This window comes from Podarcis melisellensis (assembly GCF_964234715.1).
Source record: "Podarcis melisellensis genome assembly, chromosome: 1".
NCBI classification, from domain to species: domain Eukaryota; kingdom Metazoa; phylum Chordata; class Lepidosauria; order Squamata; family Lacertidae; genus Podarcis; species Podarcis melisellensis.
The window spans coordinates 44,498,407-44,525,340 of NC_138528.1; the positions used below are offsets into that span (position 1 = coordinate 44,498,407).

Genomic DNA, 26,934 nt, shown 5'->3' on the forward strand with positions numbered 1-26,934 from the left:
TATGAGAAGTTACTTTATTTCCTTTTTAAATATACAGATACAAGATATTTTAAAAGGACAAGAACATTATACAAGGCTCAAATTTACATTTTTGCAATTAAAGGATAACAATATATGCATGTATGTAAATAAAATTCCATTCATCTTCCTTATGATTCCTGTCAGTGGCATTAGCACTGTGTGTTCACTAAATACAAATAATCCTCACAGTGAGATAAACTGCATAGTAATTAATGAAACTAAAAATGACCATTCACTCTCATCTGTGCATGAGCTTATTTGCTAGAAAAGTAAAAACACATAAGAACAGAAGTTAGTTTGTTCATTTTGCCTCTAATTTTTCTCAAATCAGGTTATTGAAAAAAATCAGAGTAAACTGAACAAAAAACCTGATCACTGGAGTAAACACTGTTCAGCTATATTCCTATATGTGTATCCTTAGCTGGGTAGGAAACTGCACACAAACATCAACTGCCTGCATTATTCCTCAATCTGATCAGACAGCAGAGCTTGACTGCACAGGACCCACCCATTCAAGAAAGCGAGAATCCTAGTTACTGGTTGATCAGCAAGAAAACGAGTCACACATTTTGGATCTCCTATGTTCCTCTCCCCTCTGCTTATGGGTGAACGTTTAGCTTCCTTTAAGGGACTAGGGATGTTAACCTCTAGCTGCTGTGGTTGTACACTGTTGAATTCAGCAAAAAGCAGTGTTCACATGCAACTGAATTAAAAATTAATCTTGCTGAGTACAATCCAGCCAATGTTAAGCATTTTGAAGTGTGATTTCCTATTTCAAAATCAAGAATGCACCTAACTTTCTAACTGAACCAATGGAACTCAGGTGCTGCCTGAATCATGCTCATTGTTTTCAAGAACCAATCCATTGTTTGAGAACTTCGCAGTGAAATTTGCTCTCACATTCTCCTCATTAGGCATCTGTTTACAAGCCTCTCTTTGCAGTTACCATGCTGAATGAGGGATCTTCCTAAATCACTATTTTTGATTGGGAGAAGAGAAGTGATTCTTCCATGTGTGAGAACCACTCACCCCTGAAAAATAGAGCAGGATGTCCAAATTAGGGTGAGATCCTCCTGCACTAACACAGAGCTACCACTGAGGACATGCTAAATCTACAGTGGCAAGGCAAATCCAAGCACAGTTCCCCTTTTAAATCCAAAGTATAATAGTATGAGCAAATGGATATATAATCAAAACATATCACAGTAGAGTGAACATGACCAAGACACCATGAACACTATCTAATCTCTTCTTACCATGCAGTGCTTCTGGAACATTTTGCAGTAATCTCAGCACACATGTTTTTGCAACGACTGTTTCCCCCCTCTATAACCAGCGTAAACCTCTGTTTGGAATTTTCCAAAATGATGTTTATGTGCAGAGTTTCTCATACCCAGAAAACTATCCAAGAAAACAAAATCTTCATGGCAATATTCTAAACGCTATTTGAAATGCACAAGGAAACTTAAGTGGATAAGCAAACAAAGATTTTGAAGAAATTATCTAGGTACCAAAACATAGTTAAAAAGTATAACTCACTGTAGTTCAGAAGCAGACAGTGGGGTGGAGCAGTGGTGCTTACTTTACTACTCGGCAGTGAAGTCTCTGCTGCTGACCAGGAGGGAAATTGGGAAGGGCAAGGCAACAGGAAAACCAGTGCTGTGTATATGCCATAGTGGCTCTGCCAGTGCATTTGCACAGCGCTGACCTCCATGTTGCCTTGCCCCTCCCACTCCTGGGGAGGCAGCAGAGACGCCAGGATATCAGGTAAGTGTGGCTGCCTTGGCTCCACCACCCACTATCCTATGAACAGTGATAACTCATCAGTGCACTAATTAGGATTTATACAATATGAAACGTGAAATCCTATCTTTGGATTTCACTGTCTGTCATGTCTTCTTTCTTTGCCAAATGGAGACGGGGTTTCCCCCAAATACTCAGAACATTTATTTTCTCGCACACAAACCCACACATTTTCTTATCCTCACTCTTAAAATCTTAAATATACACAAAAGACTCCAAAAAGAAAGTAGGAAGGCTAGAGTACACAGATAAAATGCACCATCAGGATAATTTAACTTTTAAGACAAAAAAGGGGGTGATTCCTTGAAGGGGATAGTTACAAAAGGCTTATTGGGAAAGTTTTTCCTCTTTCATCACTATGTCCCTCTGACATAGTTATGGCTATAATCAATATACAAGGAAGATGTGACTACAACATTTCAATAACAACTTCTATAAATGGGGCACCCTCGAGAGCTACTGAAAACAACTTGTTTGTGGAATCAGCATGATGAAACCAGACAACATGCAGTCACTGAAGTCTCCCACAGAACCAAAAACATAAAACTGAATGAAAAGCCCTTTGTACATACACTGAACTAATTTCCATTTTTATTTTATTGTTCCTATTAACCTCTAAGATGATGTTAGTAGCTGCTTGAGAGCAGGTGCTCATTTAAATGGCTTCTTTTGCTGCAGTCTGGGGCCTATGATGGTCCACAGTAAGAAAGATTGCTATGGGGAACATCTGGCTACCCATGGCAGCAGGTAGCCAAACTCCTGGGCTGCAAATGCTGGAGAGCACAACAACTACAGTTACAAGATGCTCATCTGGCTATGCCAAAAGCAAAACATTGGCTTTCTGATGCATTAAAGCTAACTGGAAGCTTTTGTGGTGACTTAATGAGTGAATGGGTCCTCACAAGCCTCAAAGCATTTTCAGTAACTTCTAAAATTCCCCTCTGTGCTTCATCCTCACACTGTTCCTATGGATTACTAGATGCCTGGCAACACTACTTCCCCTAAGAATAAGTCACAGACCACGCCAGTCACAGGGTGTGGCTACTCTGAGTGTTGCTAAACTGGAGGAGAAAGCCAGGTGCAGAGTTGTGGGAGGAAGGATTAAATAGGTTTAAGTACACTGTTCTCATATTCAGATGCACTGGAGCCGTTTAAGTAATAGCAGTTCTGTTCTGAACTGCTGCTGATATACATGAAGGGAAATATTATCTGATCCTTTCATCGAAAGATGACAGGCGGAAAATTGAAGCACCTAAATTAGTCCTATGAAAAGCAGACTCTGGCGGAAAAGTAATTCCCCAAAGACATCCACTGACCAACCCGCTTCTACAGAACCCAGCAATTTCTGGTTCTGATCAATCAATAATCACACTGAGAGGTTGTGTGCATGCATATTTCTCTAAGCAAAGCTGACCCACCAAAAACTGTTTAGTTTAGTGGGCTAGGGATTTCTCCTTAAAATAAGCGTCTTGTTATTCCATGTGTAAATTTTAAAGAGACTCAGTCATAGTAAACTAGAAGAGTCTGACACTCAGAGCAGGTGCCAGTTGAATCCAAAGAAGATCTGATTAGTTTCCTGGCTTCGAGCAATCTCTTCTATGATGCAGTGTTGCTGCCAGAGCAAGTGGAGTTTCCTGTACCTTTCATGACACAAATGCAGAGGATTGCCTCGCCTTTGGAAGAGAAACAAGAAGAATATATGCATTAGGGTTTGAGAAAAGTGTAAGTGGCAAGTACTTTTAACTTTGCTTTATTCTGAAATATTTAGTTTGGTGTATGTACAACATGCTAGCTACTAACAGTGAATAATCACAGTTAACTCGCAAAGAAATGCATTTATGGCTAGCCACCAGTCTCACCAAAGAACTTTTGCTAGCAACAAAAGCCTCTGTTGTTAAGCAGTCAAACAAGAAGTTACTGGCATTGTAAATGCATGTTTATGTTGAAAAGGGTAAGAACAGTCAGAAGGCATCCAAACAGTTACTTTAAAATACCAAGAGAAGGTTATTTGCCAGATTTTTGGCATCAGATAATTGTAGTAAAAAAAGCATAATAAGATAACATAAAAAGCAGCAAAGTGAAATTTCCTAGGCAACAGAGCAAAGCATCTACTTACGCCAGATTTGGGTCTGTTTCTCCATATTCATCTAGATATGGTGCAGGATAGAAAGAGCCTCTGGTTTTCCCTCCTATTAAGATAACTTTGCAGTCCCTGATTCTAAAGCAGAAACAGTTATGTTAACGAGAAAGCCCCCAAGATGGCAGTGGTCTCAGTACACCACTCACTTTGAAGAATATGTAAACACAGTAAATAGTGTTGCCTATTTAAAGCCTAGTATTTCCAACATAGCAATATCCTTGGCAGTGACCAGAGGAGGAATGACAGCTGGTATGAGCGCAGAGAGAAGAAATGCCATGGTGCATCTGCAGCAGAACAGACACTTTCATCTGCCCCAGCTGCAACAAAACATGTCTCTCCTGCATCGGTCTCTACAGACACAATAGGCACTGCAACCTTCCAAAAGCTTGACTTCACCCCCAAAGGCGCACTCCTTCACTGTATCCTGTACTGTATCCTGAGACAGACAGACACCAACAACAATTTCCAATATCCTTTTGTATGCAGACTTTCTGGGAAGGTGAGAAAATGAACAAGCTACTCAACTCCCTGAATTCATATGTGTGAACTATAGAATGCTGAGTTACTATGACCAGATCAGGGTAGTGTATGGGTAATTATAGCACACCAAAAAAACATTTCTGCCCTTAATGAGCAGCTCTGGGCTATAGTGTAAGGAATAAAAAAGAAACACGAGACTTCTGTCATCAGCCCCATTTTATGATTTACCGTATTTTTCGCACCATAGGACGCACTTTTTCCCTCCTAAAAAGCAAGGGAAAATGTGTGTGCGTCCTATGGAGCGAATGCAGGCTTTCGCTGAAGCCTGGAGAGCGAGAGGGGTCGGTGCGCACCGACCCCTCTCGCTCTCCAGGCTTCAGGAAGCTATCCGCTAGGAGTGGGAGACCCAGCTCTCCCACTGCTAGCGGAGCGCTGCATTAATCCCGAAGCTTGGGGCGTGCGGAGCTCAGCGCGCCCCAAGCTTCTGGGTGCCGGCAAGGTCTCCGCTAGCCCTGGGAGAGCCCCGCGACGTCGCCCGGCTCTCCCAGGGCTAGCGGACCACTGCGCTAATCCAGAAGCTTGGGGCGTGCGGAGCTCAGCGCGCCCCAAGTTTCTGGGTGCGGCAAGGTCTCCGCTAGCCCTGGGAGAGCCCCGCGACGTCGTGCGGCTCTCCCAGGGCTAGCGGACCACTGCGCTAATCCAGAAGCTTGGGGCGTGCGGAGCTCAGCGTGCCCCAAGCTTCTGGGTGCCGGCAAGGTCTCCGCTAGCCCTGGGAGAGCCCCGCGACGTCGCACGGCTCTCCCAGGGCTAGCGGACCACTGCGCTAATCCAGAAGCTTGGGGCGTGCGGAGCTCAGCGCGCCCCAAGCTTCTGGGTGCCGGCAAGGTCTCCGCTAGCCCTGGGAGAGCCCCACGACGTCGCCCGGCTCTCCCAGGGCTAGCGGACCACTGCGCTAATCCAGAAGCTTGGGGCGTGCGGAGCTCAGCGCGCCCCAAGCTTCTGGGTGCCGGCAAGGTCTCCGCTAGCCCTGGGAGAGCCCCGCGACGTCGCCCGGCTCTCCCAGGGCTAGCGGACCACTGCGCTAATCCAGAAGCTTGGGGCGTGCGGAGCTCAGCGCGCCCCAAGCTTCTGGGTGCCGGCAAGGTCTCCGCTAGCCCTGGGAGAGCCCCGCGACGTCGCCCGGCTCTCCCAGGGCTAGCGGACCACTGCGCTAATCCAGAAGCTTGGGGCGTGCGGAGCTCAGCGCGCCCCAAGCTTCTGGGTGCCGGCAAGGTCTCCGCTAGCCCTGGGAGAGCCCCGCGACGTCGCCCGGCTCTCCCAGGGCTAGCGGACCACTGCGCTAATCCAGAAGCTTGGGGCGTGCGGAGCTCAGCGCGCCCCATGCTTCTGGGTGCCGGCAAGGTCTCCGCTAGCCCTGGGAGAGCCCCGCGACGGCTAGCGGAGACCTTGCCGGCGCCCAGAAGCTTGGGGCGCGCTGAGCTCCGCACGCCCCAAGCTTCGGGATTAGCGCTCCGCTAGCCGTGTCTAGGCTGCGGATAGCAGCCTGCTTCCCGGAGCGTCGGGCGCCCTGAAAGCAGAGCTCCCGGCGCTTCGGGAACACACCCGCAGCGTGGGGACCCTTGCAGGAGCTCCCCGCAAGGCTCCCCACGCTGCGGATAGCAGCCTGCCGCCCGGCGCGAGGGACGCCCTGAAGCAGAGCGCCCCTCGCGCCGGGCAGACATCTGCAGCGTGCAGAGCCCTGCAGCAGTTCCTCACAGGGCTCCCCACGCTGCAGATAGCAGCCTGCTTCCCGGAGCGTCGGGCGCCCTGAAAGCAGAGCGCCTGGCGCTTTGGGAACACATCCGCTGCGTGGAGAGCCTTGCAGGAGTTCCCCGCAAGGCTCCCCAAGCTGCGGATAGCAGCCTGCCGCCCGGCGGGTGGGGCGCCCTAAAGCAGAGCGCCCCTCACGCCAGGCATACATCCGCAGCGTGGGGAGCCCTGCAGCAGTTCCCCGCAAGGCTCCCCAAGCTGCGGATAGCAGCCTGCCGCCCGGCGGGTGGGGCGCCCTGAAGCAGAGCGCCCCGCGCGCTAGGCAGACATCAGCCAGCCCCACAAGCTCGGGGGACAGCAGGGAGGCGCAGCGCCACTATCCCGCTGTTCCTCGACCTGGTTCGGTTTCCCTGACCTGCTTTTGGGGGGTAAATAAAGGGAAAAATTTTTTCCTTTATTTCCCCCCAAAAAAACTAGGCGCGTCCTATGGTCCGGTGCGTCCAATCGTGCGAAAAATACGGCAGGTTAAGATGATCTGATCCTAAAGATAAAGAAATTCCCAAGTATCACAAGCTGTAGTATTTTAAATTGTAGTATGGGAAATGAACAAGCTAAAACCAATGTTCATCTCTTCCTATCTAAGCACAATCTACCTTGGTTGTCGAACACCTTGGTACTCGTACGTTTTGGCTCCCGAATGCTGAAAAACCTGGACATAAGTGTTTTTGAACGTTCTTTGGAAGCCAATGACACAGTTTCCACAACTTCCGATTGAGTGCAGGAAGCTCCTGCAGCCAATCAGAAGCTGCGCCTTGGTTTTGGAACGGTTCCCCGAACAGATTAAGTTCGACAACCAAGGTACGACTGTAATGTTCTTGTAATAGTCTAAAAGAAAAATCAGCATGGCATTTGGCACATCAACACCCCATCCTTCCGATTAATTCCAATGGGCTTTTCACTCTACTCTGTTACCTACTTGAGAAAAATGCACACTCCAGCACCACAGTGGACAGCATGTGAAGTGCAGGCTCCCAGCTCCTCCCCATTCACCAGCTCCTGACAGCAGGTATTTTCAGAGCATAGCATAGCCCCACAGAACAAGCACAACACGGGGTGCTTGGTTTCATCATCAGAGGATCGAGGGCATCTGGAAAGGTAAAGTTAACTGGAGAATGACATTTGGAACCAAGAGGGAGATTAGAAAACAAAAATGTGAGAAGGACATTATTTGCCAAGACGGCTTGTGAACAAAAACCTGTTGCATTGCTAACTTTCATTTTATCAGGCCTTCTTTAGAAACTTGATGATAAAATATCCTTTTTTTCTAATGGGATGCCTCCAGATGTACACCAGCTGATGTACAGAAAAACTAGCCAGAATGATTCTGAAACTAGCATGCCATTCAAATTAAAATAGAATTTTATGCTTCAAAGTTACTTCCAGGGTTCTGAATGCAGACTGAGGAGGCGTGGTTTAGGTTCAGATGGAATGCAAAACCATATATCGTTCTAATGTCTGAGCCCAATGGGAATGGAAGTTGTAATCATATTGTTTATTGTTTTTACACTGTACACCACCTAGAGATTTTAAAAATATTAAGGAGCTTATAAATTATTTTAAATAAAATAAATAATTCACTTCAGAAATGTTGTGATGGCAAGTGAGATTTCCAATGCACTTTGCAAATTATGAACATGATAAAATAACAATATTGCTCAAGTTTAACCATTTTATTAATCAGTATGACCTGTTACTACTCCAGTGGTAATAATATCTCCTTATCCTAAAATGAAAATTGTATGATCTACAGCTAAAAGGAATCAGTGCTTCCAAACCATTGGTTTTTATAAACTTAAACTGCAAGTGGGGAACCAGATATTTGAACCAAGTCCATTTACCACTTTTAATTTTTTTTGCAATACCATTTACACAATCAAATTGTGCTGCTTTTTCAATTTTTTTTAAAAAAGGCTATATATGTCTACCCAGTGCTTGTTTTCTAAAAAAATGTTTAGGGATACTGTCATTTTCCTACTCATATTGAAATGCTGCCCCTCAATGAGGCCAAACTTAGATTCACAAAATGTTTAGGGGTATACGTATCCCTGCATCCACCCAGAAAAAAAGCACCGTGTCTACCTTAAAATTATTCTCTTGGCACAATTATGCAACATATCTTGATCGCTTAGACAGAACACAGTTTTATGAAGAACAAATCCGTAAAAAGTCACAAAAGAAACTTCTAATTCTCACCTAAACTGAGAGCCTTTATTGAGAAGGCAACTGTAGTCTTCTGGAAGCTCTACCAATTTATTTCTTTTTCTTGGGTACCTAGTTAATTCAAGTAAGAAGAATTACAATACTCCAGGATACAAAAGCACATCAAAGAAACAGCTACCAAATATTCTTCTGCTGAACTTTAAAACGTTCACATTTCATCCAAAATTTGCAAAGGCTGATGACACAAAGACAGCTATGATCTCTGCAGTAGGAGCTTGCAAGTGATAGTTATACATTAGAACCTTGCTGTAGGGAATTCAGCCTATGTGTAAGCAGTCTAGGGAAATTATATTGCAGAGGACAGGCCAGGATTAGCACTCTGATTCATTGTGTGTTCTGTTTGACCTGTTCCTTGCTTTCCCCATTATTTCGAATAAAGTTTCACAATTGGGCTGATCGGATCAGTGTGTGACTGCCACGTGCCTAGATCACTTGGGGTCACACGGTATTAGAAGTCTAGGGCCAGAGTGGTAAAGCCAAGAATTTGCCATATTCCCAAGGAGAAACGGAAGGCTAGAAAGCAGGCGTTACGCTCTGCGTAACTGCAAGAAATTGGCTGGAGGCACGAGGCATACTAGTGCAAGCTTTAAGTGCACTGCGTGTTCCCTGTTTTCCCCTTGTTTCTAGGGATGTACATGACTGAAAACGGGGTGGTGGCAGCAACTACCAGGTAACAAGAAGCAACTGGCAGCACTGCAGGGATGTTGTGCAGCAGCTGAGCAAGGAAGGTGGTGTGAAAGGCTATCCTGAGCACCCACCTTCTCCACACAATGCAGCTGGCACCATGTGCACTACTGTTCTTATCAGAACAGAAATATTGTGGGAGTTTGGTTATCTACTCTCCTGACATTTCTGTATTTACCCAAGAGCAGATGTTTGGGGGAGCAATATATCTAAAAACTAAGGGGCAAGGGGCACTGATGAAAACACACTGCTAAATATTAAAATACAACCAAGACTGCTGTTTCAGGAAAAAAGAAGTAAAACTGACCTTATTCCAATACTTTTCCCCTTCAGAAAGCTGAGTACAGCTGGATCCGCACACCACCTGCATGTGAAATTCTCCATCAGGACAGTAATATATTGTAGTACTGTCCATCACTAGCTTGGTCCCCAAAACTACCAGTTTAATTAGTGTTTTGCTACTCTTACTCATAACTGGAACCATTCCCTCTCCTGCCCTGAAGTGGTGAATAAATCCTGTCACAGATTAGAAGTGTGCATGCACACAAAAGCTTATACCAAAAACAAACTTAGTTGGTCTCTAAGGTGCTACTGGACATTTTTTTTATTTTCTTATATATTCCAGCTTTGATTTTCAGTTTGGCACACTGGATGCCCACAAAGATTTTGGGTCGGTATGACTGGCCAGCAACCCCCAAAAGGTGTTTGCTTTTCCTAAGGCCATAAACAAAGGCAGAACCATCTCCCTTGATACAAAGGTGCTCAGAAAGCAAATGAGAACCAGACACTTAATTTTTAGAAAACTAAGTTTTGATAATATAATATAATATAATAAATCATATTCAACACAGTTAAGTAAACTGAAATATGTTAGGCTGCCTGTATTCAGGTTATGCCTGTTCTACCCTGAAAAACGCATCAACACACACTGTATCCTCACAGCCCATCCCCATCACATTTCTGGGTCTGTCCTTTTACCCCAGTGCAACTTTGCAAACTTGTTCCAAGTCTTTTGGATCAACAGACACCTTCATATGGCTTACCTGATCACAACACACAGTGGCCTAAGTTGTGCAATGATGGTGGCTAAATGATCCCACTTTGAGGCAGGGGGTTAGATTAGATCAGCCTTTGCCAACTTGGTTCCCCACTGGACATCCTGAACTATAACTCCCACCACCCCTAGCCAACTGTGAGGGCCAAGACTGGTGGGAATTTTAGTCCAAAACATCCAGAGAGACCAAGTTGACAAAGGCTAGACTAGACAGTCTCAATTCCACTGCACTCTATGGTTCCCAGCCCACTCTTTCTCACCCAGCCAACAGTTTCTGGATGTTGGGACAATCATATGCTCTATGTGAGAACCTGAAAAAACACACATATTTTTCTCCCAACAGCAGTCATACCTCTGGAGCAAGGGCTCTATAGTATCCCAATATTCTTGGAAAAGCAGGAACAGATTGGTGGGTAGAGACAAGTATCCACAAAGAGCCTTGAATTGGCCTTCTTCTGAAACTGAAAAAAGGAAAAAGATGTTAGATGTACCTTCAAGTGCAGCAACTAACATAAAAAAACCTTTTTTCTGTTAAAAGTGAATACTCGGTGCAGATTTAGAAAGTAAAAATGTATCAGATGAAGACAATAGCCAGTTTGGAATGACAGCCAGGAACTACTTCGGATAAGACTCTTGCTGCTGTGGAGGGAATGTCCGTAGTCACATTGAAAGCTGTCAGTTATTTTTCTCCGTAAGTCAATGTGAACTGTTGTTGTGAATGCACAAATTGCAGCCTCCTCATGTTAAGGAAGACTACAGCTGCCTCTGTGTGGGAAGATGTGGGAGCAAATTATTTTGGGGGTACCCCCTACTCTTTGTCGGGTGTGAATTTCTTAGTGCTGGTGTGCCCGTTATGGAAGAGCAGATTTAGACTGAAGGTCTGGGAAGAAAGCACTTCGTATGAGAGAGGCAGTGCGAGTGTGGCCAGGGCAATCTTGTGCCACTGGGGTTAAAGGTATTGCAGTCCAGAGCATTTAAGGCTTTATAGGTCAACATCAACACTTTGAATTGAGCCTGGAAACTAACTGGCAGTCAGGATTGGTGTTGTATGCTCCAACAGTCTTGCCCCAGTGAGCAATGTTAAACTAGAGATTATTTATGGAGAAGGATTTTTCAATATATATCAAAAGAACTTTTTGAAAACCATTTTGTAGTGGTTGATACTGTTCAGCACATTTTTAATCTGGCGTTACCTTGGCATGCTGAGATTACCATGCTCTGCTACTTACCCGATGAAAGTTCTTCTGGTGGAGGCACTCCCAGCAAATAGTGGAAAAACAAAGCAGCACAACGGAGGTAGGGCATGATGCCCTTCTTAATGCAATCCCACAAATACCAGCCTGCAACTGTTTGGCTATAACAACTGCAATAAAGATTTGAATATGTGTATTTAGTATTTTAGGTTGTCAACAATATTTAATTTATTCATTAAAATTCTATCCCGCACTTCCTCCCAAAGGAGTGCAGGGTGGCAACTAAGCAGAAAAACAATACAATTAAAAACTAAGTTGAAAACATTAAGTACATCTAAAAACATAGAAAAAGAGTCACATATTCTTCCTAACTAATGTTTTCAAGGTTGCCAGGCAAGCATCTTTCAGCTATCAATTGCCTGGAATATTTTAAAATCCCCTCTGAATGTTACTAACGAAGGAGACAGACACACCTTACCAGGGAGGGAGAACTACAAATTCCACAAATGGAGAGCCACCACCAAGGAGGTCCTGCCATGGGTCAGGTTTTAAAACATGATATAAATTCCTGACTGATTAAATACAAATGGTTTAATGGTGAAGATTAAAAAGCTCACTCACTGAAAGAGAGATACTTTTTAAGCTGCTTTTTAATAAAATACCAATATCTCCCTCACACACAAATGTATATACACACACATGGATGCTTTGCAGAGAAGTGATTACAAAAATATCTCAGCTGATGGGCAGGTGACAGCACACCTCTAATCCTCCCCACTTCTTCTTCAAACCTCTGTGGTTTGAAGAAGAAATGGGATTGTAGTCTGAAAGCCATTTGTAAATATCCCTGCTCAACGATGTTTACAATGCGCTGTTTGAAAATCAGGTAATTGGCAGGTGAGTGGCCCAGCCTGCCTGTCAACTTTGGCTCATCAGGGGTGGGGAAGGTAAGGATCAGGTCCTCTTGCCAGAAATCTTTTTCTACCCCTGCCCAAGAGCTTGAAGGCAGTTTTTTTTTAAATGTAGAAGTAAAAAACTGTTACAGGAACTTTGCACATAGTATTACAACTATGTCAGATCCTGATTTGATAATCAACCTTTCTCCCTTCTTTCCTGGGGAATGTGATGCATCAGTACAGTACGGTAGCAATGCTAGTCCATAAGAAAGAAAACCCAAATCGTATTAGGGCAATACTTTTATTAAGCCAATGAAAAACGTTACAAAATGTGTGCAAGCTTTTGAATTCTCCATGACACTTCATCAGGCTAGAACTACAACTACAACTCATGACCACTGGCTATGCTGGCTAGGAATGATGGGAGTTGTAGTCAACATCCAGGCACCTGAAATTGAGAAAAGGTGGTCTAGATTATAAACAAAGCAAGGTTTGGGGATGGGAGTGGGATACTTGGCTGGTGGTGAATGTATTCTGTCTTCCAGAAGCCTTAAGTTCAAACCTGCACAGCACCTCTCACAACCTCACTGGAATGCTTGATACTTCCCTCCCATATTCTATCTTAAAACACTGACCAGACGCAGACTCCATTGTTTCACAACCAACCATATTTTAAACTCCCTTTCTCAGCTTTCTTTACCATCTACTTAGGGAAGAGTTCTAGAGAACCTTAAAGCTAGCACACTATTTTGTGACATTTTGTTTGTCCTAATAATGGAGCTGGATTCAACACAATGCACTCCTGATCCATCAAAATGTTGCAGAGAAGCTACTTACCCACTTGTGTACCTGCAAATTTCTTTACAGAAAGAATCAGCTGCTCGTGCTTCCTCACTGTCATGCTGTACTTGTGCAGACAGGCACTCTGTGCAAAAAACAATTTTAAAAAGATTAGATCTCTTCCCATAATAGTATCTACAAATTTTCGTGTACTTTTTCTCTTCTATAACAATCCACTCTTTTTACATTAATATTTACTTATTTATGCAATGCCATCAATGTGCATGGGAGAAACAGTATGTCCCAAGTCTCTTCTAAATCCAGGACGAGCATAGAAGCGGACTATAATTTGATTCAAGTCCGCAATGCCAGGCCAGGGGGAAAATTAACCTTAAAGTCCAGAAGACATCCATGCAAATCAAAAGGCAAGCTGGAACTTGTAGTCACCACCTTGATAATATTGTTGGGGCAGATGTCCTGATGCTGTTGACTAGAGTGAAACAGCGGTGTAGACATGGGCTGATTTGGTTGGAACAACACGCTTACCAACTACACATTCAACTTGCAGACAATTAACACACAAAAGTAGGTAGCTGGAGTAGCTTTCATAATGTCTCTTTTCAGGCCCTTTACTTAATCACTACTTTACCAGAGATACCCAGTAAAAATTATGGAACCAAGCAAGTGGAGTTTTGGAGATATAAGACCCAGTCTTCTAAATCACAATGGTTAAACTCAAGACAATGAACAAGAGGAAAAGTTCCGTATAAAAAGACAGGAACTTTAAAAGCACTAATATAAGCATGTGCAATGACAGGTGGGAAATCAAAAGCTGTAGTTCAGCATGAATTTCACCAGTATGGGAGTTTCCAGCAAGTTGTTGACACCCTTACACAGCTGTCCTAGCCAATAAGCACAGTAACTGCTCTAACCAGATATGTTGTAAACCAGGGGCCAATGGTCTGGTTCACACATCCCTTTATAACATGGTTAAGGTAAACTGTGGTTTCAAGATAAACAGGCAGCATGCTACAGCATGGAGCAAAACTTGTGGCTGGTTTGCGCCTCCATCACTCCTGCCATGCTGCTAGGTTTAGCTTAGCATTATATTAAAATCCAGGCTCATGGTTTGTGTCTCTCCAAACAAGAGAAGAGCTATAACCAAGGTTTGTTTTTGGCTTATGGGCCTGATTTGTTTGCAAAGACACAAATCATCAGTTCAGGGATAGCACCTATATGCTCCACACAGTTGTTAGACGTAGGAAAGGGTTAGGTGTGTGCAACCATGCTTGGATTTCGCAGCTGAATGGAGGCAAGGGATAATTTTAAGACCCATGGGGAAATTTAAAATATATTTTAAAAATTATTGTAAAATTGCGGACTGATAAGATGACAAGCGGTAAGAAACAAAGAATTACAGCTGTAAACCCTAAACTTCAAGAAAATGTAAAAGGGACTAGATTAAATACTGACTGATGAGTTGCTCGAAAAAATGGCAAAATAAGGATGTGGTGAAGGGAAGGCATGGGGAAGTCAAATTTTTGTTGTACGTCTTTGATGTTTGTGTTTTGTTTTGTATTGTCTTTAATATGTGTAAAAACCAATAAAAATATTATAAAAAAAATAATAATAATTTTAAGACCCATGAAGGAAATCTCTACTGTCAGCAGATCTTTTTCCTTGCCACTTAGGCCCTAGAATGTCAGCAGGTGAACACTCTACCATACAAATATATGGAACTATTTTTGAGAACTGGAAGCAATAAAAGCCTCCTGCTGAAACATCTAAAAGTACTTTATGATGTTATCTAGAAAAACCTAAACACAAAAGATACCATCACCTGTAGTTGTAGTGAGAATAATTTGGGTTATGTGTGCCATAGTGACCAAGTGGAAGAGGTAGAGATTGTTACAGGCAGAGCTGATCGATGAAGGTTGTAAATCCACAGTGTCCTCCCAATACAAAGATGGAAATGATAACACAGCACCAACCTAAAAAGGAAATAAGACACTGATAGGCCTGGCACTCATTACAAATTAAACTGCCCATTTGCAGGGGCATTTTTTACATGACAGACTCAAGGCTTAGGAAACAAAGACAAGTCAAATCCAAATCCAAAAAGAATCAATGGCACTCTCAAGGTAATTCCCACAAAGGACTGCCCACCCCCCAGGAACTGTTAAAGACATGACTCCAGACTGTACAAGCCATGGAACTAATATCTGCACACAATCTCAAACTTTAAGAGCATCATCGCCAAGAGAATCCTACACACACTTACCAAAACATGAAACAGATCCACGTCTAGAAGGGATGGTGTGTCTTCCGCTTTTAAACTGGGCAGAAGAACTACAAGAGCAAAATATATATTAAATTGAAATTCTGACTTTCTGCTTTCAATAAAACAGATTGCAAAGAAAGGGTTTGCAATGATGTAAGATTCCCTGCCCCCCGCACTGTCAATTCTTGTTTCTTCAAGCTTACTAGACAAAAAATAAAAACCCATAAAAGCTTATGTCTCTTATCTGAATTATGTTACTGTTTCAGAGACAGAATCTTTCCAAGAAGACTTTACTTATTTCCAAAACTTATAATGGGGGGAAAAAACACCATGTTACCTCCTAGAAGACGTACAAGATGTTGCTGGATCAGGCTTTGTGGCAATGTAATCCTCTGAGCAACTGCAAACTGCAGCAATGCTTTAAGACCACTGTGCTAGAGGGTGAGGAGATAAAGGAGAAAGGTTTGGTTAGAAGAGGGCTGTGCTTCCCCATCCCTAATCTTTAAAAAATATTTGTGTTCTAGTGGCTGGAGATAGCAGCCAGGACCTGGGCTCCTCACAGGCAGAAAGGAAGGAAAAAGGCAAGTACAGTGGTGCCCCGCAAGACGAACGCCTCGCAAAACGAAAAACTCGCAAGACGAAAGAGTTTTCCGTTTTTGAGTTGTTCCGCAAGACGAATTTCCCTATGGACCTCTTCTAAAGGCCGGCGGGGGGCGAAAGTCTTTGCTCCCCCCCCGCCTGCCTTCCCGGGACAGCGGAGACTTCTCCGCTGTCCCGGGGCGATCTTAAAATGCTGGCGGGGGGCAGCGAAGCCGTGCTTCGCAAGACGAAAAACTCGCAAGAAGAAAAAACTTGCGGAACAAATTAATTTCGTCTTGCGAGGCACCACTGTAAAGAAGATGGCATTTGGATTGCAAACTCCTGCATAGCAATTAACAAATGCCAAAACAAACATCAGTTGGAAAATTATATATGACATAGCCTGAGCAACTACTTAAGGAATGTTCCAGTGGTTACATATACCTGATCTCCCCCCCCCCACACCCCGTCCTCGCCAATCCCCTGGAACAGAATCCTTAGCCCAGAGTTTTCAAACTTACTTGTTTTGTTTAATTGGGTCGCTAGGCCAACTTGAGATAATCAAAGTTCAAAGCCTTGCTGAGCACATGAATAAGACAATACATCAGGCAATATCCAATGTCAAGTCAGCAAATGTGAGGGAGTCCCCCTCACCATCCCTACATTTGGAAGAGTGTTATGTGAATAACTAGTTTATGAAAGAAGTGTAATAAATGTAGTTGCTGTGCTCAACAGTCTACCTATAGCAGCACATTAGGACCTTACCTCAAGGCAACACGAGAACAGGGCCTTCTCTGCAGTGGCTCTGTGTCTGTGGAATGCTCTCCCCAGGGATGTTCGCCTGGCACCTGCATTGTACATCTTTAGGCACCACGCAGAAACGTTCCTTTTTAACCAGCCTTTGGTTGACCTGATGGACATCCTATACCCTTTTAAAATGTGGCTCTTTTGGGGGGGAGGTGTTATTGGGTTATTGTTATTGCTCTGATTTTATATATTGTGATCTTTTCTGTGAACCACACTGAGACCTTTGGGTATGGGGCAGTATATAAATTCAATAAATAAATTCAATAAATAAATCCATTAAATATATAACTGATGTGGGACGCGGGTGGTGCTGTGAGTTAAACCACAGAGCCTAGGACTTGCCAATCAGAAGGTTGGTGGTTCGAATCCCCGTGATAGGGTGAGCTCCCGTTGCCTCGGTCCCTGCTCCTGCCAACCTAGCAATTCTAAAGCACATCAAAGCGGGAAGGCAAACGGTGTTTCTGTGCGCTGCTCTGGTTCGCCAGAAGCAGCTTAGTCATGCTGGCCACATGACCCGGAAGCTGTACGCCGGCTCCCTTGGCCAATAAAGCGAGATGAGCGCCGCAACCCCAGAGTCGGTCACGACAATTACATCCTTTATTGTTCCTACCTGACGGTTTTGCAGAGAACCAAATAAAGGCTTGCCCTCGTCTTCCAGAAGATTCTCTGAAAAAGAAACAAAGCTGGTAATGAGTCATGTACTCTACAAGCAGTCAAAATGTTTTGCATTTCAGTTTTCCAATAAGTTAAGGAACCTGCTTGTTTTGGCTTTCAAACTCTTTTTAGCTTACTGTTCATTTTAATTAACTTTTGATCTATGGAAAGAGGTCTTTGAATGAAAGTGTCTAACTTTTACAATTTCAGGGAACACACACACACATCTGTATGCTTGCTTCCAAGTCTGAACACAGTGTTCATATCAATTCTAGAGCAAATAAAATATTTGCTACTGTGCCATTTTGCAGTCTGTGGGAATTGAGCATTCCCAACTAAAATAGATTTTGAAGTGACTTGTTAAGTAGTCAAATGTCCATAGCATTAGTCAAATAAGTACAAGAAACAGATCTTGAAAACACTTCCTTAAATTAAAACAAAGCATTCCAACCTTTTGCCATTTTGGGGACCCCAGCATTTTCCTGTCAATTTTAAATGGGATAGCTTGATAACGGGGACTGTAAAAGTCTGATTGTTGTACAGTATTTGTACATGTTATATAGGATTTGCCCTATAACAGTATTTTAGAAACTGCTTTGTAGTAGCTTTCTTATATTTTCAAGTTTAAAACCCTGGCTATTTTCATGTCTAATATAATAAAAGCTGAAATCCAATTGTGAAAGGAATTCTATTTTTGATTTACCTAAACACTGGATAGTAAACGCACATGTGCTCCAAGTCATCATAGGAATGCGTGGATCAGTTTCATTGGGTGCAACTTTTAATCCAATTCTGTAAATTGCAGTGGCAAATAGAACCACCATCTCCTTGATACTATTAGAATACTTAACTCTGTGGAGGAAGCCAGGAGAATGTCAGATTGTGAACAAGTGAGGCTAGACAAAGTTCAAAGAACTGAATATGAAAATATTTGCACAGTTGCATTTAAATCAGCTGTTTCTGGTAACAGGAAATCATCTTTCAGCTTTTACTCGTTATTATAGACTTCTCTTAGGTAAAAAACACAAGCTTTAAAGTTATATTCTGAGATAACGGTGACCAAAACTCTGGCAGAGGTTTGCTTGATCAGAAATAATAATCTTAATGGCCCATATAAATGTTGTAGAATGTAGTTACTTTAATGAAAATATTATTTTCCCCTAAGCAGAAAATAATGCCCACTGTATAGATTCCAGATTAAAAAAAAAAAGTCTAAAGTGGAAATGTGATTCTCAATACTTACAAAGGATCTACTCCAAAGCTAAGAATGGAATGGAAATCAGATGAAGTCTCTTCCATTTCTATGTCACGTAAAGATGGAGCAATCTGTTTTCCTTCTTTTAAAAAGAGAAATAAATTCATGTCAGACTGCAGTTCAACTAAATGAAATAAAATTATTTATTTTCTCCTATATACTTAAAAACATAAGGCTGTTGTCACGGTGCAGTTCATATAGCTACCCTGTGTGCTGACAGGGCAGCCGGCAGCCGAGGCAAGCTGTTTAACAGAGGGGAGGCGACGCTTCTGCCCCCCCTCGTTTAAAAGGGGCAGGATGTTGGGACAAGCCATGAGGAGAGAGGGAGGGGCCTGGGGCAAGCCTGGAATGAATGGAGCTTGGGATGAGCTGTGAGGAGAAGGAATGGGGTGAGCTACACAGGGATGGGCAAGGAGATGTGTGAGGTATAAAGAGAGGGGGAGTTGGTCAGGTATAAAGGGAGGAGAGGTTTGGAAAGTGGTTGGCAGGCAGAGCAAGCAAGGGCAGCAGTCCTTACTATGGTAAAAATTCTTAGATCATGAATGAAATATTGGGGTCAGCAAACTTTTTCAGCAGGGGGTTGGTCCACTATCCCTCAGACCTTGTGGGGGGCCAGACTCTCTCTCTCTCTCTCTCTCTCTCTATATATATATATTTGGGGGGGAGATGAACAAATTCCTATGCCCCACAAATAACCCAAAGACGCATTTTAAATAAAAGGACACATTCTACTCATGTAAAAACTAAATCCGTGGGCCAGATTGAGAAGGTAGTTGGGCTGGATCTGGCCCCTGGGCCGTAGTTTGCCTACCCATGGATTAAGACATAATAATTCTTACATAACAACCTATTAGATGTCATTAGGTGGTAAGTGCTATGTGCAGCTGGCTCTATTAATATGCAATGCATTAATCTTTGAATATCAATTTTCAATCTAAGTCTTAGTTGATCTTTAAGGTGCTACTGGAAGGAATTTTTTTTTTGTTTCAATCTAAGTCTGTGAGCTTCATTTGCAGAACAGTCAAAAAGCTAATCAAAATCAACATTTTAAGGTGGGGCTGGGGGAACCAACCTAATATAAGAAAAATGGAGCCTATATTTTAAATGGCTTCATGATTAGTATATACCTAAATAAAAATTCAATAAAAGTCTGCACCAAACTTCAGCGCTATCCAGCAACACAAAACAATGGAATTATAAGCCCTTCAATTTGCATTCATAACTTTCCACACTCTGTTAGAGATGCACAACTTTCGAAGATATTTCAATTACTTATTTTTAGGGCAGACAATAGGATTGCAATGATCCTCAAAATGGTACCTGTAACCAGTAGCAAAATAAAGTGTTTTATAAAGATTTGGCGACCTCCTAAAAATATTTTTAAAATGTTAAGTGTAACATATACAGACCTTCAGTGTTTTTCTTGTTGTAACCAGATATCCTGGCCATAACAATCTCTATCCATTTTTTCAAAGACAGAAGCTGAACCACCACCTCGGCATCCTCACTGACAATACAAAAAGGTAGTTGTAGTTTTCACAAGTATAGCAAAAAATATAACCCCTGGAAGCCCAGTCTGAGATGCTCGTGTCTTATACAAGAGAATTTAAACAGCTATTTAGTTGTCTGGTTCATATGTGAATAACTTCATTTTATAAAACTTCTTCTAGACACTCAAAATGGTAAGTAAAATAACAGAATGGGCCTTTTCTGTGGTGTCTCCTCACTTGTGGAATGCTCTTCCAGGGAGGCTCCCCTGGTGCCTTCATTACAATGCCAGGCAAAAATATTCCTCTTCTCACAGGCCTTTGGCTATTTAAACAATTTATAGCCTTTTAAACTGCAAGGGAGGGTACTGTTTTTGTTTGTTACTATGCTATGCATTTTTGTGTTTTTATATTGTAAACCTCTTTGTGATCCTCAGTTGAAGGGTGGTATAGAAATGTAATTCATCATCACCTTCATCATCGTCATGTATCTTCCCCATACATGCAACGAGAAAACTGCTATCAGACTAAAATTGACATCCAGTGCCTTTAAAAATGTGTTGGGGGTGTGTGTGATTAGGTTCCTTTTGTTTTTATTTTGATTATGTTTTTTGTGTTTTCATATTGGGATTTTATCCTGTGAAATGCCCTGAGATCTGCAGGTATAGAGCGGTATACAAAATTAATTAATGGGCTATTTAAATGTTTAAACTTACCTGTTTATCTTGTGTGTTTGCAAAGGAAGAATGGGTATCACAGTGTTGCACAGAGATTTGCAAAGTGGGCAGAGGTACTCTCCATTCTCCAAGTCAAAAACTTGTTCGACATGATGTCGCTGCCGAGAGTTTAACTGTATGGCTTCAAAGTACCTGCAATATTGAAACAACCAAAATAAAGTCTTTAGTGTTGAGTGTGAACAAGGAAAAGCAGAGTTATGATACCCTTTGTTGTTATGCACTTGGCTTACTGTTATAACTTTGTTTTTGAGCCTAAGAGAAAAAGAGGGACAATGATCAGAACTTTGCACCCATCATACAAAACTTTGTACCGTGTAAATGAGCTATGGGATATTGTGGGAGATAACAAGAAGTAGAGTGCAGAGAGAGAACTCAGGATCAAGCCCCAATAGGCAGTTCTGGAAGCAGAATTTCAAGAGCTCCAGGTTAATGTGATATCCCCAGCCTGGTGCCCTCCAGATATTTTGGAACACAACTCTCATCAGCCCCAGGCAAAACAGCCAATATTTTTGTCCATATTTGTCTTTTGATTACACTTATGCTAGCCTGGTTTCGTTTATTTTGCTGAGAAACTTGAATCTGTTGGACATTAAATATGTCTTGAGATATGTTGGAAGAGATAGTTTCAAAATTGACTATAACTAAAGCAAAATAATAATAAAGTTTACTAAATGTATCTACTTACTTCTGCCAGCAGGCAGCATGCATCACATGACCACAACTTCCTGTATGAGTTCCACATGACAAGTCAGGATCCATGAAAAGAGGATCTATTTTATCTATTGAAGGAAAAATGATATGAAGAATGATTACATCATTTAGTGTCAAATGAAAGATTTTGCAAAGACTATTCAAGCAAAAATTCTGCCAGAGGAGCATCTTGTACATCTTATACAGTACTCACTGAAAAAATAATTATTGATCTTCTTTATTAACACCAACTAAGAAACGGACCATCAAATGAGATTTTGAGCTTTGCTCATACATTCAATATAGTTCAGGTTTGGGGGATTTTTCTTTCAATTAGAGGGGATAAAACAGTTGATTTCTCAACTGCATTTGAGATGGCTCCTAAAACAATTCACATCAATGTTTTGTAACATGACTTTCAGTTCTGTAACTTGAGCTAACAAAACAAAACCTGAAGCAATATTACTGCTTATGCAAGCAGGTGACTTGTAGACAGGATACATACCCCCAGAAAGTTCAAGCATTTTCCCTCTATGTTGGGTTAAGGCAGTGGATCTCTGGACACAGGCAGATAAAACCATGGCAGCACACTCTAACCTCACTTCCTGCTCTTCCTGACACAGAATACATGTCAGCACTTCCTTTTCTGCGACAGATGGCCCTTGCTTGGGTCCCAAGGCAATTCTGGTATAATCTATAATTGGTGGGCTGTTATAAAGACACAACAAAAGTCAAACTAACATATTCCTGTCAGCAAACAATTATTTGTGATTTACATATAAATAAAATCACATATGATTTAAAATTTATACATTAATACTGTAGTTTTACCTCACCCTTCACAGAAAAACAGGACTGCAACCAATATTTAGCCACATGCTGAATAGATGTTGATTATATCCCAACACCACGAGAGCCAATAAAACTGTCCAATAACTCCTAATTTTGTACTATTTTATATTATCAAAAGCTACTCCAAAATCTATTACTAATTGTTATTTTCCTACCTCTCCTCTTCCATAACATCCCTTCCCTGTGTTTCTTGAGTATTTTCATATAAGAGCTTGTGAGTTTCAATGAAGTTCTTCTGCAAAGCAGACATCTGGGCCATGATCTTCTGGCGATGAAGTCTGGCTGCTTCGGCCTTTCTCTTCCTCTCAGCCTTTTCCTTGTCTTGAGTTCTTTGCATCTTATTTAGCGGCAAAGCAAACAAACAAACAAACAAACAAACAAAAACACCCAGGCAAGCTATTTATTAACAAAAAAGAACTGGAATAAATCTTTAAAATAGAATCACTTTTCAATAACATAACAATGGTGTTTGCTTAGCACTTGTGAAACTCTGCTTAACAAAAAATAATGTGACACTACTCCACCTCCATATCCCAAGCCTCTCACAGCTAACCTGTGAACAGACTCTGTCCCCCAAAAGGTAATGAGAATTTCTTATCAGTGTAATGCTGTACAGGGCTAATAATAGGTTTTAGACACAGGCACCATAATGCTGCCCTTCACCTTAAACCTAAAGTTCCAGTGTCTACAGATTGTTCTCAGGGCAAGAGAGATTACAACTTCACGTACAACAGAGTTGTGGCTGGGACCGCTAGGAACAGCTTCCCAGAGAGAATAGCCTCCAGAGAGATTGGTTACAGAGAGTTCTGCCAGCAAGGAATATCGGGGGAAGAAAAAAAATCAAGGAGCCAGGAAGTCTGCCATTCCAAATCAGTTCCCACTTGTAAAATATATAATTTTGTTAATCTGAATGGAGTATTTAACCTTGCATTTAAATGCATGGAGCTGTGAGCCCAGGGGCTAGAATTCCAAATGTAGAAACAGCCAAATCTTCTTGTGAATACATTATTTCTTTCCTATTTTATAGTTACCTCGTTGGCTTTTGCAGATTCTGGCCCAGATGCAATAGCTGCTGTGGGAAAAGATGACTTCTCTCTCAGCCGTTTTATTGTGTCAAACATCTGGGAACAGAGATTTAATAGTTACAATACTAATAGACTGTGATATTTCTATATTTCCAAGCCAGATTATGGTTTGCCCCATGAAAGAAAGCATGCTGGACAAGATATACCCCATTAGCAGCAGCACCAATATTAAACACAATCAATACCATTTGTTGCCATCTTTACGTTTGGAAAAAAATACCTTTATTCACTTTTCTCTATTCAGTCTGTACAAAGGCTACAGGTAATAATGGTGTGTACAAATGGAGCTGCTCAGTGTACAAAAAAGTATACATCGTTATAAAATGGCTTTAACAATTATGTACTTTTTTGTATAGGCTATTCAAAAATGTCTGTGGTATTTATTGCCTGTGGTATTTATTATTAATGTATACTGCTTATATAATAAAAAATCTAAAGCATTTACATAAAAACAATAAAAATGCAATGTGCATTAAAATTTCCTGAAAACAAAACAGTATGTCACAAATAAAACTAAGCAGTAGACAAAACAATAAAAAATTAAAAAATAAGAGTCACAGTCCAGGAAAGCTTTGGTAAATATGTATGTAAAGATAATGGTAAAGGACCCCTGGATGGTTAAGTCCAGTCAAAGGCGACTATGGGGTTGCGGTGTTCATCTCACTTCAGGCCAAGGGAGCATGCGTTAGTCCACAGACAGCTTTCCAGGTTATGTGGCCAGCATGACTGAACTGCTTCTGGCACAACAGGACACCGTGACAGAAGCCAGAGTGCACAGAAACATCATTTACCTTCCCTCCACAGTGATACCTATTTATCTACTTGCACTGGTATGCTTTCAAACTGCTAGGTTGGCAGGAGCTGGGACAGAGCAACGGGAGCTCACCCCGTCACAGGGATTCGAACCACTGATCGGCAAGCCCAAGAGGCTCAGTGATTTAGACCACAGCGCCACCTGCTTACAAATATGTAAGCTTATGAGACACTTAAAAGTTATTACGAACACTGCCTCATAGGGAGCACATTCTGGAGGCTGTGTGCTATCACCAAGAAGGCCCATTTCTGCATTCCTACCAAGTGACAATTGCTGGTTGTGGAACAACCAGTAGAGTCTTCTTGGAAGATCCTAAAGATTGGGAGAGGTGGTCTACTGAGTATCTTGATTATAAGTCATTAAGGACTTTAAATATCAGCAACGAAACATTCATAGTAGTCCATGGTTGTGACAAAGCAGGAACCCGGTCATCTCAAATCTGCTGTATTTACAGGGGATCATGTTTTGTCACACAATCCTTTACACGAGGAACAGATCGTTCGTTTCATATAGCCTTTGGAAAAGCCAATAAAGAGCAACATTTCAGTAGCAACTGTTGCATATCTCATTTGAACCAGAACAGAGATACTGTCTTATTCCACTAAGCTAGTTTTTGTTAAAATCCCCCTCCCACCAGCCAGTTCTATCACATGAATAAACAAGCATTAATTCATTATGAGTTTTCTGCCCCAAACAATGATAGTAACAACATTATCTGTATATGCTATCTTTTAAAGAGATTACTTTGTGCACCAGCAACACTGTGGAGTAAATGTGTCGAGTTCTTTTTTTTTTTTTTTTAATTTAACACGGGACATTTTGGGGTGTGTTTTTTTACCTGTAATACCCAGTTGATCATGTCTTTTTGCGATTCCAGAGGTTGAATTCCTTTTAGTTTTTCCAAAATCATTAGTATGTTCATTGCATTCAAAGCAGAGCTTCCCATTCCTTTGCAAACAGATGGAAGAATTTTTTTAAAAAACAACCACACATGTTCTCTCGTAAAACATAATCATTTCTCCCTTTTACTAATCATTACAATGACGTAAAAGACTAGACATGGGACATTTTATGTTACAACACCTCCTTATATCACAGGTGATGCATGACTTCTTTGTCAATTATCGCTTTTCACTACTTTACAAAATGATGGTGGTAACAAGCTAGAAAGCAGCATCAATGCATTGTGTTTGGTTCTATGTTTCATTGTTTCTCACCAAATGTAACATAATCCAAATGTTTGACTATGGATCTTCAGATGAAGGGCGGTATATAAATTTAATAAATAATAGTTTCCATTATAGCATGCAGGTAATAACTGCAAGCAATTAGTTTACATTGTAGTTCTTTTGAACAAGTATTCACCATCAAATGAAATTCAGCACAAGCTGGTATCTCAAGTGGTGGCTACAGATTAAACCTGGTAAGATATATTTCCTCCGCATTAATGTAGTATCTGTAGACAAATTAAGACTGAATAATTTTCTCCTTCCTTGTTTTAAAATGGTGTTTATTTCAAAATATTTCTCTAAGTAAGCACTTTTCTGCTGGAAACAAACTCTTGGTGGCTTTTCATATCTAAGATCAAAGGTAGCAATTCTGCTTCAAATGCCAGTCGGTGAGTTCACATTGCACTTCAGAAATAACTTTAAAATTAAGATTCTTGTTTTACAAGATGGCACACTCACTTGATGCTTTGTGGTAGAAGTCAAAGGCCACTTCTTCCTCTGGAACCTTCTCTAACTGCTGCTTTTCTTCAAGTAGGCCCAAAGCAAGAAGGTGAAGAACCTAGAGAAATGTTAACAAGTACTAAATCTAGGCTGCTTAGAATGAAACACCCTCTGGTTAGCATAGGGCTGGGGACCATTTTTCAGCCCAAATGGCCACATTCCCTTCTAGGCAACCTTTCCAGGGGCCACTTGCCAGCAGTGGGCAGGGCCAGAAGCAAAATTGGGTGGAACAACAAATGTTAATTTATTCACATATCTCTCTCTCCATCCAGGCAGGCAAGCAGCATGATGAGCTTGAAGACACATTCTAAGCAGGCAAAACCCCAAAAGGAGGGTGTGAAAAAGGGTGGAGAGGGGTGTTGCCTGTGGGGTCCTGAGGTCCGCACAGAGACTAGGACAGCAAACATTTGGCCCTGAGGCTCCCCATCCCTGGGTTAGCAAGGTACCCAAGGTAACCTGGCCATGATCTAGATACCTAGATGTCTAGCACATGATAGTAAACCTAAGGGCAGTGTGCTGCAGCAACAGACAAATGAACTGTTGATCATCAAGGTGCTGTTGAGCTGTCCTGCAAAGACTAATTTTTATTTATTTACTAGGGGCTGCTGCCCTTCTTTGCTCTCCTTTCCCAACCACCTTTCCCACACACTTGACCCAAAAAACCTCTCCCTCTACAGCTCACTCACTTGCTAGACTATTCGCCCACAGCTCAATCCAAGCAACTGCAGCCTGCAATATTCACCATTTTATGACACTAATAGATGTCCTGGGAATGGCATGATGAACAGGGTAAAGGTAAAGGTAAAGGTACCCCTGCCCGTACGGGCCAGTCTTGCCAGACTCTAGGGTTGTGCGCCCATCTCACTCAAGAGGCCAGGGGCCA

General features: G+C 42.0%; 1 protein-coding gene across 2 annotated transcripts in view; it reads right to left on the minus strand.

Annotated features, from left to right (window-relative positions):
• Nucleotides 1-26,934, minus strand: part of UBR1 (ubiquitin protein ligase E3 component n-recognin 1) — a 62,712-nt gene continuing 35,778 nt past the window's right edge. For both annotated transcript variants that reach the window (XM_081889518.1, XM_081889517.1), the window contains exons 26-47: nucleotides 26,010-26,109; nucleotides 25,160-25,269; nucleotides 23,454-23,543; nucleotides 22,578-22,759; nucleotides 22,076-22,278; nucleotides 21,566-21,659; nucleotides 20,860-21,012; nucleotides 20,066-20,163; nucleotides 18,645-18,738; nucleotides 18,105-18,253; nucleotides 17,358-17,413; nucleotides 15,699-15,795; nucleotides 15,362-15,429; nucleotides 14,921-15,071; nucleotides 13,138-13,225; nucleotides 11,441-11,574; nucleotides 10,564-10,672; nucleotides 9,465-9,521; nucleotides 8,447-8,524; nucleotides 7,170-7,340; nucleotides 3,941-4,042; nucleotides 1-3,497 (exon numbers count right to left, since the gene is read on the minus strand). In XM_081889518.1, the coding sequence (XP_081745644.1) occupies nucleotides 3,356-3,497; nucleotides 3,941-4,042; nucleotides 7,170-7,340; nucleotides 8,447-8,524; nucleotides 9,465-9,521; nucleotides 10,564-10,672; nucleotides 11,441-11,574; nucleotides 13,138-13,225; nucleotides 14,921-15,071; nucleotides 15,362-15,429; nucleotides 15,699-15,795; nucleotides 17,358-17,413; nucleotides 18,105-18,253; nucleotides 18,645-18,738; nucleotides 20,066-20,163; nucleotides 20,860-21,012; nucleotides 21,566-21,659; nucleotides 22,076-22,278; nucleotides 22,578-22,759; nucleotides 23,454-23,543; nucleotides 25,160-25,269; nucleotides 26,010-26,109 (2,526 nt within the window). In that variant the 3' untranslated portion in view covers nucleotides 1-3,355. The remainder of the gene's footprint in view (nucleotides 3,498-3,940; nucleotides 4,043-7,169; nucleotides 7,341-8,446; nucleotides 8,525-9,464; nucleotides 9,522-10,563; nucleotides 10,673-11,440; nucleotides 11,575-13,137; nucleotides 13,226-14,920; nucleotides 15,072-15,361; nucleotides 15,430-15,698; nucleotides 15,796-17,357; nucleotides 17,414-18,104; nucleotides 18,254-18,644; nucleotides 18,739-20,065; nucleotides 20,164-20,859; nucleotides 21,013-21,565; nucleotides 21,660-22,075; nucleotides 22,279-22,577; nucleotides 22,760-23,453; nucleotides 23,544-25,159; nucleotides 25,270-26,009; nucleotides 26,110-26,934) is intronic.